General features: G+C 35.9%; 2 protein-coding genes across 14 annotated transcripts in view; both read left to right on the forward strand.

The window, feature by feature from the left end:
- Positions 1-1,698: 1,698 nt before the first annotated feature.
- On the forward strand, positions 1,699-11,009 carry LOC127435294 (synaptophysin-like protein 1). The gene is made up of 5 exons (XM_051688649.1): positions 1,699-2,105; positions 5,794-5,912; positions 9,349-9,553; positions 9,650-9,841; positions 10,131-11,009. Exons 1-5 carry the CDS (start codon positions 2,034-2,036, stop codon positions 10,260-10,262), a joined length of 720 nt encoding a protein of 239 aa, XP_051544609.1. The 5' UTR covers positions 1,699-2,033; the 3' UTR covers positions 10,263-11,009.
- A 1,035-nt stretch (positions 11,010-12,044) lies between these two features.
- LOC127435281 (ataxin-7-like protein 1) overlaps positions 12,045-12,507 on the forward strand; it is a 37,917-nt gene continuing 37,454 nt past the window's right edge. For all 13 annotated transcript variants that reach the window (XR_007896166.1, XR_007896168.1, XR_007896169.1 and 10 more), the window contains exon 1: positions 12,045-12,154. The gene's annotated coding sequence lies outside the window, so the exon portion shown is untranslated. The remainder of the gene's footprint in view (positions 12,155-12,507) is intronic.

Consider the following 12,507-nt stretch of genomic DNA (forward strand, 5'->3'; position numbering starts at 1 on the left):
GTCGCAATACGTTTTTGTATTCGCAATAAGTTTTGCATTCCCTTACAGTAGTTTGCATTCCCTCGCAATAAGTTTTGCTTTCCCTCACAATAGTTTTGCTCACCCTTGCAATAGTTTGCGTTCTGTCGCAATACGTTTTTGCATTCGCAATAAGTTTTATATTCCCTTGCAGTAGTTTGCGTTCACTCGCAATAAGTTTTGCACACCCTCGCAATAGTTTGCATTCCCATGCAATACGTTTTGCGTTCCTTTGCAATAAGTTTTGCGTTCCCTCGCAATAGTTTGCGTTCCCTTGCAATACGTTTTTGCATACCCTCGCAATAGTTTGCGTTCTGTCGCAATAAGTTTTGTATTCCCTTGCAGTAGTTTGCATTCCCTCGCAATTAGTTTTCCATTTCCTTACAATAGTTTTGCGTACTCTTGCATTAAGTTTTGTGTTCCCTCGCAATAGTTTGCATTCCCTTGCAATTAGTTTTCCATTCTCTCGCAATAGTTTGCATTCCCTCACGATAAGTTTTACGTGCCCTCACAATAGTTTGCATTCCCTCGCAATACATTTTTGTATTCGCAATAAATTTTGCATACCCTCGCAATAGTTTGCATTCCCTTGCAATTAGTTTCCCATTTCCTCACAATAGTTTTGCGTACTCTTGCATTAAGTTTTGTGTTCCCTCGCAGTAGTTTGCATTCCCCCGCAATAAGTTTTGCATTCCCTTACAATTAGTTTTCCTCACAATAGTTTTGCGTACTCTTGCATTAAGTTTTGTTCCCTCGCAATTGTTTGCGTTCCCTCGCAATAGTTTGCATTCCCTCACAATAAGTTTTACATGCCCTCGCAACTATTGCGTACCCTTGCAATACGTTTTGTTTCCTCGCAATAGTTTGCGTTCCCTTGCAATACGTTTTCCGTTCCCTCTCAAATAGTTTTGCGTTCCCTCGCAACAGTTTGCTTTCCCTCGCAACAGTTTGCTGTCCCTCGTAATAGTTTGCATTCCCTCACGATTAGTTTAGCGTTCCCTCACAATGGTTTTGTGTTCACTCGCAATAAGTTTTGCATTCCCTTGCAATACATTTACCATGGTTTTACTACGGTAACCATATTTTAACCATGATATTCGTAGTGAAACCATAGAGATAATACAGGAAAACAAAAACTATGTCAATAAAAATCATAATTTTGTGGTTATTAAAATTTTTAAAAATTTAAAATTTTTAGTATAGTATACTGTAGTAACCATAGTTTTTGGCGGAAATAATTTTTCTATAGAAATACTGTAGTAACCATAGTAGTTACTATAGATTAACCATGGTAAACGTATTGCGAGGGCACGCAAAACTATTTCAGTAAAAACATTCCCGCCCTGTCCTCTCCATAAAATTATCTTTTCCTCACACAAATATATATATTCAGAAGACTTGGAATATAGTGCACAAATTGTATGTACTTACGGTGCTTTTTAGTACCATAGAACCACACTTATGGTGCTTTTTATGAAAGTGACTGGTGACTGTTCCACGAAAGAATGTATTTAATTAATTATTGTGACCTGTCCCTTTAAGAGACTCTTTAAGCGTTTATAACGGAGTGCAGGAATTTGGAGAATTCCTTTATAGCCCCTCACAGAATCATATGACTGAAATATTCTGCGTTCGACGCTCTTAAAGCGGCATTTATCCACTGAGAGGAGAATCATTGTAACACTCGGCGAAAGGAAACAGCAACTATGTTGCATTCTTTTTAGTTCTCCTCATTATGACGTATACGTGGGTCAGATACATTTAAACCAAATCTGTTTAGAATTTAAATACATTATCTATTAAAATCGTAATTATCTTGGGAAAATAATACAGTGTAAATCTCCACGTTTCTATGTAATCTGAGTCAACAGTACTGTTTTTCTCGCGGAGGCGGAGCAGCATCATTTACCAAAGAACCACGTCACTCTGTCAAACTTGCAGTTTTTTATGAAAACTTGAGCAAGATTCAAGACCCCCTTTTTCTTCCTGGAGTCTATCTGGGTCGGTGGGCAAAAATGCAGACTGGATTCAGAATAAATTTAAACCCCGTCAAAGAGCCGCTTGGTTTGGTTAAAGTCGTGGAGTGGGTGAGTAAAATCTCAAATCTCTTTTGCCATTTTAAGATGAAGGATTTTAACTGTAAATGGAGGGAAAAGGCCTGAGAGAAAACGCATTTACACCAATGCATTATTCCATGCATGCAACAAGAGTCCACAGGTTAGTTAACTAAAAATATGTCTAGATAAAAAAAGCTTCATCTTTTATTTCAGACTTGTGTTTTTTGTCCTTATGAAGAAAATATCTTATACATTACTTTTGCACATTAATGATTTACTGGGTCGTCCCCATGAGAGTTACAGTGAGCAGTCCTTTTAGTTTTGGTTAACAGGCAAAGTTATGCAAAATTATATGCAAAAAAAGTTTATATTGTGTGTACACTATATATGGAACTATGGGAATTATGTTGTGACTAAACAAAATCCAAAATAAATCAAAACTGTGTTTTATTTTAGCATCTTTAAAGTAGTCACTCTTTGCCTAGAATTTGCAGACATGTACTCTTGACATTTTCTCAAACAACTTCTTGAGGTATCACCCTGGGATGCTTTTTAAACAGTATTGAAGGAGTTCCCATCTATGTTGGGCACTTATTGGCTGCTTTTCTTTATTATTTGGTCCAAGTCATCAATTTCAAAAACTTTTTTTACATTTTTTTTTTTTTTTATTAAATTTTAGATATATAATGAAATAAATTAATATGGTGGCACAATTATATTTTTGTTTACAAAACTAATTTCAAACATTTAAACATACGCCTTCAGATCAAAAGATTTTTAAGATCATGAGAAACATTTCAGTCAAGTGTTTCAAAACTTTTGACCGGTAGTGTATATATTTATATATATAAACCTGTGGATGAAGTTTTACAGCTTAACATTTTAAAACAAAGAAAAGCTATGACCTTAAATTAAGACAAATTTAAGATACCTGCACTTTATTTGGGTCACTAATCAAATGTAGGTAAATTTGTTGTTTATTTGACATTGATCATGTTTTTTCCTTGTACAAAAGTGCAGATGTCTGTCTGTCGTATCTATCTATCTGTCCGTCTGTCTGTCTGTCATATCTATCTATCTGTCCGTCTGTCTGTCTGTCGTATCTATCTATCTGTCCGTCTGTCTGTCTGTCGTATCTGTCTATCTGTCCGTCTGTCTGTTGTATCTATCTGTCTATCTGTCTATCTATCTGTCTATCTATCTATCTGTCCGTCCGTCTGTCTGTCGTATCTATCTATCTGTCCGTCTGTCTGTCTGTCTGTCGTATCTATCTGTCTGTCCGTCTGTCTGTCTGTCGTATCTATCTATCTGTCCGTCTGTCTGTCTGTCGTATCTATCTATCTGTCCGTCTGTCTGTCTGTCGTATCTATCTATCTGTCCGTCTGTCTGTCTGTCGTATCTATCTATCTGTCCGTCTGTCTGTCGTGTCTATCTGTCTATCTATCTGTCTATCTATCTATCTGTCCGTCCGTCTGTCTGTCGTATCTATCTATCTGTCCGTCTGTCTGTCTGTCTGTCGTATCTATCTGTCTGTCTGTCTGTCATATCTATCTATCTGTCTGTCTGTCTGTCTGTCATATCTATCTATCTGTCTGTCTGTCTGTCTGTCGTATCTATCTATCTGTCTGTCTGTCTGTCGTATCTATCTGTCTGTCTGTCGTATCTGTCTATCTGTCTGTCTGTCTGTCGTATCTATCTATCTATCTATCTGTCTGTCTGTCTGTCTGTCGTATCTATCTATCTGTCTGTCTGTCTGTCTGTCGTATCTATCTATCTATCTATTTGTCTGTCTGTCTGTCTGTCATATCTATCTATCTGTCGTATCTATCTATCTATCTGTCTGTCTGTCGTATATATATATCTGTCTTATCTATCTATCTATCTATCTGTCTGTCTGTCTGTCTGTCTTATCTATGTATCTATCTGTCCGTCTGTCGTATCTATCTATCTGTCTGTCTGTCTCTGTCTGTCTGTCTGTCATATCTATCTATCTGTCTGTCTGTCTGTCGTATCTATCTGTCTGTCTGTCTGTCATATCTATCTATCTATCTATCTATCTATCTGTCTCGCTGTCTGTCTGTCTGTCTGTCTGTCCGTCGGATCTATCTGTCTGTCTGTCTGTCGTATCTATCTATCTATCTGTTGTATAAATATATAAAGTATTTATAGATAGATAGACAGACAGACAGACAGATAGATAGATAGATACTTTATATATATGTGTGTGTGTGTGTGTGTGTGTGTGTGTGTGTGTGTGTGAGTGTGAGAGTAAATATGTAGTACAGTGCCAGAAATGTATTTGTTTATTATTGATTTTATTATTGATTTTCAGGGGCATTTTTTCATTTATGAGGGCTTTTTTTTTTTTTAACCATTTAAAACGAACTGTGTCTCATCAGCTTCAATGTAATTACTATACAGAAACACAAATTATGTTAGCTAAACAACATGAGTAACTCTAAGTGTAAATTTGACTCAAGAAAAAAAGTTGTGATGACTAATTGTGGATTTTTACAATGTAGTAACATTTAAAGTACGTTCCACTAACGAGTATGAATAACGTTTTAATGCTAACGTTTTGAGAACGTTTATCAATAACAGAAAACATTGAAAAAACGTTCTATCAACGTTACTGCTTTTCATAACTTTGACAGAACTTTTAGAGAACTTTAGCCAAAGTTCTGAGAATGTTCCCTGTTAGCTGGGAGTGTGTCAAATGAAAATATAAATTTTAGACTCCAAAATATTTCTTTTGCAAATAGAATAGAATAGAAGAACAGGGAGCCCTGCAACAGATGACATGGCCCCCACAGAGCCCCCCACTGAACATCGAGTCAGTCTGGGATTACAAGAAGAAACAAAAGCAATTGAGACAGCCTAAACAGATCTATTAAAAGAACTGGCGAATTATCCAAGAAGCTTGAAACACCCTATAAAACTGTGTCCAGGTGTACCTACAGTAGGAGAAACTGTGCTGTTTTGAAGGTAAAGGTGATCACATCAAATATTGATTTAGCTTTTTTATGTTTACTGAACTTTGTGTGATGTAAATTGATAAATGATAACTATTATGGCATTATTTTTGTAGACATTCTCACTATATGCAAAATTTTTCACAACTGCCTAAAACTTTTGCACAGTACTGTGTATATACTAAACATATACATATACATACATACATACCATACAAAAGCAAGTTTTGCTTTTTTCTTCAGCCAACTCTTAATTAAAGTTCCCTCCCTGCTTTATTTGCTCAAAGGAATTTGTCATTGGCAGGGAAAATTGAATTACCATCTCAGCTGTTGCCGTTCATTACACTGCTGTAAAGCATAAATCTGTTGATCTTGGTCTTCTAGAAAAAGGACAGATGAAAAGTTCCTTTTTCTTTTGTTAATTGCGTCTTAAGATTTTGATAGGTGAATGAGTTGGCAAACAGGATGTATCATGCAGTGAAACTAAACATCTGGTGCAGTAAAATGAGCTTGACGTCGGCCGTGAAGATCTGGTCTTGATTTAGCTTAGCATTCCCATTCATGTTTTCAACACAAACCGTGAGAATATCAAAAGTTAAAACTGATTTTATGATCAGATTAGGATGTCAGATGGTGCATGTTGAAAAACTGTAGACGTAAGCAGCTCATGACTGCATGTTTGTGTTGTGTTCTCTGGAGGGTTTCTATATTCATCATGCTATTGGTTACTTTATTCTTTTCTGTAGCTCACTGCAGTGTTTGCGTTTGGGACCTGTGGGGGATTTACAGGACGAAATGTGCTTTCCATCTTCTGTGACGGAGGCAGAAATGAAACACTTAGTGCCACTTTCAACTACCCATTCAGGTGAGCTCCAATAGAAACTATTTTCCCTTTTCTTTCCTGTTATGCAGCACCTTCAACTCTATACATTTTAGGAAGTATTTCTGTACAAGGATTTAGCAGATTTTCATTGTTCAGTGAGGGATTGAGAGCTAGCTTACATGTCAACTTGAAGTTCATTTTGATATTTTTGAACTATGTTTTGAGATGTTTTATATTGTCATACCACTTTTAGTAAATTTTCTCAAAAAGGATTTGTGAGAGTATACAAGTGAGACAAATCAACTAAAACCACAAAACATCACATAAATCATTTGAACCCATTGCCAACACAGATCTTTGTGCTATTGTTTTTTTCCCACCAAATAGTATGTCACTTCCTGGAGGATGATGTCATTAAGGAACTGGCTTTTATGTTAATTAAAGGGATATTACAAAAGACTAACTGGATGGAAAGTTTTCATATTTACAGGTTTGGAACATAGAAGTAAACTATAGCAGGTTAAACTGCTAGAGTGGTTATTGGGAGACCATAGCAAATAAATACACTAGCTGCCCAAAAGTTTGGAACAATGTACAGATTTTGCTGTTTTGGAAGGAAATTGGTACTTTAATTCACCAAAGTGTCATTCATCTGATCACAAAGTATAGTCAGGACATTACTGATGTAAAAAACAGCACCATCACTATTTGAAAAAAGTCATTTTTGATCAAATCTAGACAGCAGCCATCACTCCAACACCTTATCCTTGAGTAATCATGCTAAATTGATCATTTGGTACTAGAAAATCACTTGCCATTATATCAAACACAGTTGAAAGATATTTGGTTCATTAAATGAAGCTTAACATTGTCTTTGTGTTTGTTTTTGAGTTGCCACAGTATGCAATAGACTGGCATGTCTTAAGGTCAATATTAGGTCAAAAATGGCAAAAAAGAAACTCATCAGTCAATCATTGTTTTGAGGAATGAAGGCAAAAAAATATCAACATCTGCTCAAACCAAATTAGCAAAACTGTTTAAAATTCACCCCAGTGTTCACTTAATTGTCATATTAAAGAAAACGGTAACACTTTACAATAATCTTCCATTTGTTAACATTAGTTAACAATATTATTTAACATGAACTAACAATGAACTATACTTTTACAGCATTTATTAATCTTAGTTAATGTTAATTTCAACATATTCTAATACATTTTTAAAATCAAAAGTTGTATATGTTAACATTAGTTTATGCACTATGAACTAACAATGAACAGTTGTATTTTTATGAACTAACATTAACAAAGATTAATAAATGCTGTAAAAAATATATTGTTCATTGTTAGTTCATGATACCTAATGCATTAACTAATGTTAACGAATGAAACCTTATTGTAAAGTGTTACCAAGAAAACTATAAAACCTGATTTCCTTCCTTAATTGTTTTTAGTTTAGTATTTTATGTGAAATTGTGTCATTTCTGCGCCACTGAATGGAATTGAACAAATAAATACTGTTTTAAAACAGCTTTCCGAGTACGCCCCTTATCTCTTGTTGCTTGAAAAAACAGATAGCCCCGCCCCCAACTCACGCCATTGGTTGAGTCAGTGTTGTTGTGTCGGCTTGAGTTGTCACTCAAAACAAACAGAGTCACAGGGGCAGTTTCACTAAACAGTTGTGCCACTTTAGCGTGTGGTATTTCAGCGCAAAAAGTTGCGTCTTGCCCACCCGCAATCACGTTTAGCGGGTGCAATCAGCGCTAAAATTGCGCTTCATTCACAAAACTCCGCGCAATTTGCCCTGCGCAATATACATCGTACTGTTAACGCCAAATGAAAGTAGGCGGTAAAATAAATTGTAATTTAAAAGAGATGCTTGTGAACATTTTCAACCGATCCTTCCAGCAGTAATTAATCAAATACTCATCAAATTATGTTGAAGAGCGTTTATCCAGATGTGTGGTGTCATCAAGTGCACGTTCTGCATGTTTAAGAGATGATTCAGGTGTCTGGATCAAAGTGATGTTGTTCAGTCCTGGCAGGATGGGTCAAATACGGTGGTCTGCGGCATCCTCGGCTATATTGAGCTCAGAAACTGACCGCAAGATCAGAATTGCGCATGCAAATTGTGTTCAGCAGCGATTTTGTGAGCGTGTTTGCGTCGTTGCCTGATCTGCATAATTCCTTTAGTGAATCGGCTGCTAAACGAGCGCAGTTAGCATGTGCAAAAAAACCCGGCACTTTTAGCAGGTACAATTCATTCTTAGTGAATCTGCCCCACAAGTGTTTACAGTTTTTGAGAAAATTAACCCACCAATGAAATGTATTTTAACACCAAAAAAGTTACACACTTCAGCTTTAAATTATTCGAATGTTTAGGATAATGTTTTAAAATATTTTTATATTTTATCCAGTATATTAAGATTGATGGGAAAATACATGAAAATGTACTGGATGGTAGGAATGACCCTCCTGCAATTTCTACACCAAAAAAAAAAAATTGAGCTTGATTCAATCATGGACAGTGGTTCCACATGTTTGAAATGAGTTTTCTTAACTGAAAATTACTATGTAATCTCAACATAAACACATTGTGTAGAAAGAAAATAGTTTAACTGGGTAAACCCAACCAAATTAGATGTGTAAATATCACTCAAATAAATTACTTTTATTATTTTTTATGTACTAACTAGTGAAAGTGAATGTTAGCATGCTAAATACATGCTGGTTTGAAGCACTACAGAGTGTAGTCTAGTAACTATGCAATGGTTATCACAACATTTACTCAACAAAGCAAGCTATTCATTTAATTGCGACATCTACCTGTCCTCATCGTTAGATCAAGCTCCACTTTTCACCGTAACGGTAACCCCCAAAACTCCAACATAACAGAAACAAAACAAAACATTAAACACTAACAAGTATCCCCGTAATATTCATCTTGCACAAAAATACATAAAATAACACTTAATTTGAACATTTACTCTCCCTGTCGAGTCCCATGCAAAACATGCTGGGAAATGTGGAGTGGTGGTGGCATAGTGGGCTAAAGCACATAACTGGTAATCAGAAGGTTGCTGGTTTGATCCCCACAGCCATCACCATTGTGTCCTTGAGCAAGGCACTTAACTCCAGGTTTCTCCAGGGGGATTGTTCCTGTAATAATTACACTGTAAGTCACTTTGGATAAAAGCGTCTGCCAAATGCATAAATGTAAATTAAAATCCCCTGCCCAGTTTCATCAATGCTACATTAACACCACAACAAGTATTCATGTAGTCCCAACTCAAATGGATTAAGTAAACTTCCATTTTACAAATTTAAATGGGTAGAACGCAATGAAATCAAGTTGTGGCAAAATGTTCTAGAATTGTGTTTGTTTAGTTCGTTTTAAATAAGTAAACTGAACAAGCAGCAAAAATCCATTTTTTTTGTAATAATTTTAGTGTAGCTACTCATTTCACTCTTCTGTAAAGGTTAAACCAGGTTTTGCTGGTTGAGAAAAACACCACCCTTTGCAACCGCACAGTTTCTGAAACCCATCTGGTTGGAGACTCCTCATCCTCGGTGGAGTTCTTCGTTGCTGTGGCTGTCTTGGCCTTCCTGTATGCCATGGTGGCTCTGCTGGTGTATCTGGGCTACATGCACGTATACAGAGACTCTGACTTCGGCCCAATGTTTGTGAGTATGCAACCAACCGATGAGGTTTTTATGTGATATGAGAGCATGTTTATAATGTTATTAATCCCATGTGGTATATGGTGGAATTTTGTGTAGGATTTCGTGGTGACAGCAGCCTTTGCGTTCCTTTGGCTGGTGTGCTCGTCGGCATGGGCGAGGGGTCTGCAGATGGTGAAAGACGCCACCAGTACAGCTGGCATTGACTCCACTCTGGGGCTCTGTAAGGAGAGGGATGTCAAGTGTGAAGTCACTGAATTTGCAAGCATACGCTCACTCAATATATCTGTGGTAAGATGCAGTATACATTAACAAATAGGCTGTATTATCTCACAATGGACAAATAAATAATGTAGGGTGGGACTTGATTGAAAGGTTATGATATCTTTGGTATTGTTAGTTTGCCCCGCCTACATGATCTCAATTATGTCAGCAGAAAACAAGCAGTGCGACCAGTGTAGTCTGATTTCTGAAAGAATTACTCTTATGCTTCTGTCTTTCATTTTTCAGTTTTGATTTCATGTTGATTTTAAATGTACGTCCATAGTATCTCCACATTCTGTTTTGATTTATTTTACAGGTATTTGGTTACTTGAATCTCATCATATGGGCCGGGAACGCCTGGTTTGTGTATAAGGAGACACGCTGGCACTCAAAGAAGGTCAACGTGCAAAATGCCGCGGGGCGTGGCCCTGCTCCTGCCTCCATCTAAACCCCGCCCCCAAATGATTGCCGCACACAATAACAAACCACATCTCAGCAGTTTCCCTCTTGAATTGCATGTTTCTTCAATCAAACAATATAAATGTTTATTTCTTCTTTATTTTTAAATCAGAACGAAACAGCTTGTATTTACTTTTAAATTGCTTTTAAGAATGATTTTTGTCAACATTGGTACTTTATGATGTTTTACTTACATGTTCCAGTATTAAACATTTTATTATTGTATGTATTATCGGGGGAATCTCATGAGAACATGTCTAAGCCACCCCAAAATCTAAAGAAAAAAGTGAGAATTTATCTAAAAAATATTATGAGCTAATATGCTGAATTGTCATGAAACTATTTTCACAATGCAAATCATTTTAATGGTTCAACAAAATAAAAGTATAATTTCATTTATTTTATTTTATTTATTTTTTTTGAGGGTGAAATATGCCCTGTGTTTTTGACAGGTTTCATGAGATTCATCCTATTGCATTTTGAAATTCTATCCTCTTAGTTCATAGCTATTTCTATTATTTTTATGTTTATTTTACATTTTTGTATCCTCATATCTTTTATATTGTGATCTATGTTTTTATGCAGTATTATGCAGCAGCATTTGGAGTGTTTGGTACACTTATTATTTTACTTCCATTCTTATTCTTGTGTCTTAAATGTATTTTTTAGTGAAGCATTGCTCTCCTTGGAAAAAAAGTGTATAATGTTTTTATTGAATAAAACTGACTGTGAATTCCAGCTTTCAGTGACACCTCGGTGCAGTTCTTTAAAGTTTTATTTATTTATTTATTTTTTTGCTTCTGGAGAGAAAGGGTGATTTCTTACCCGAATAAATCTGGGGATGCTTCTGGTACAACAGTGCTTTTGTGTGCCTGCTCATCCTGTGACTTCTCTGATCATCATTTGTAAAGAGAACAAACAAATCATTATCTGGTACAAATGCATCAACATGGTAGTTTATAGCTTTAGGGATGGAGTTAACCAGAATAATTTGTAAAAGAGTTTTTAGTGTCCCACATGGTCTGACAGCCCTGTCAGTGAGTTATGTTAAGTTGCATTGATTTTTAAAATATAATTTGGCAGCCTATAACTCAATGATCCACTGCAATTTAACATTGATCCATTGCAATTATAACCTTCCCTAACTGTTTAAGAACTCTTGACAAATCAAACACAAATTATAAACAAAATAATGTTTTTAAACCCAATAAGAAGTGTGGAAATCGTGTGTATTTTTCTGGTGAATTGTATTACCACGCCACCTATTGGCCAACCAACATTTAAAAGACGCTAAAAGTATAATCTATTAAGTGACAGCACTAAATTAAATTAAATTAATTTAAATTAAATGAAATTAAATATTCTTGTTATAAATAATATTATAATAATATGTAATATATAGTCATTATTATTATTGTTGTTGCTGTTTTTGTTGTTGTTGTCATTCATAGTAGTAATATATATTTAAGAACTCCAAACATGATAAGAAGTTATAATCATTTGTGATGTTATAATAAAAACTAAGTAATGATTGGTGATTTGTGTTCATTATATTAATTACATATTTTTATAAAATGTATTAATAAAATAAATAGTAATATATAATTCCTAATGTTATGATTATTTTGATTGTTATTATTATGTAGCATATACATGTATTATATGTATTAAGTGCAAAACTTTCGCTTTTTACTTTCCGGATGCCGAAAGAAGCCGAGCTCTGGCCGAGTTTTCCCGAAGGTGACGTCATATGTTTCGCTCGCTTGCCCGTCTCGCCGTTTGCTGCGAAGGAAAAGGCAACAAGAAGGAACAGCAATGGCGCCACAGTATCGCCGAGCACACACACTGGACACGTTCACCTGCCTTCACAGCACACACACTGTAAGTGCACACTACTGTCATAATACACTGTGTTAACATGCGTACTGCGCTTGTTGTTGACAGTGTTTTTAAGCTGTGATTGAGACATATAGCTGTACGTGCGCGTGCGTGTCCTCCATGCATATGTGCTGCAACATATAAAGAACCAGCTGTAAACACACGTGCATGCTTACATATGAACATACGTCATGTATACTGACTGATTGACACGTGTAAATGCACTTATGTACTTTTCATTCCAATGCATTGTTATTAAGAGACTGTGAGTGTGTGAGTTTAGACTCTGTGCGTTTGTGTTTGTGTGGTTGCATTTCTGGATCTAGACAGCCATCTAGCTACCAGTTGCTGTAACT

This window comes from Myxocyprinus asiaticus, chromosome 45, assembly GCF_019703515.2.
Source record: "Myxocyprinus asiaticus isolate MX2 ecotype Aquarium Trade chromosome 45, UBuf_Myxa_2, whole genome shotgun sequence".
Classification (NCBI taxonomy): Eukaryota; Metazoa; Chordata; class Actinopteri; order Cypriniformes; family Catostomidae; genus Myxocyprinus; species Myxocyprinus asiaticus.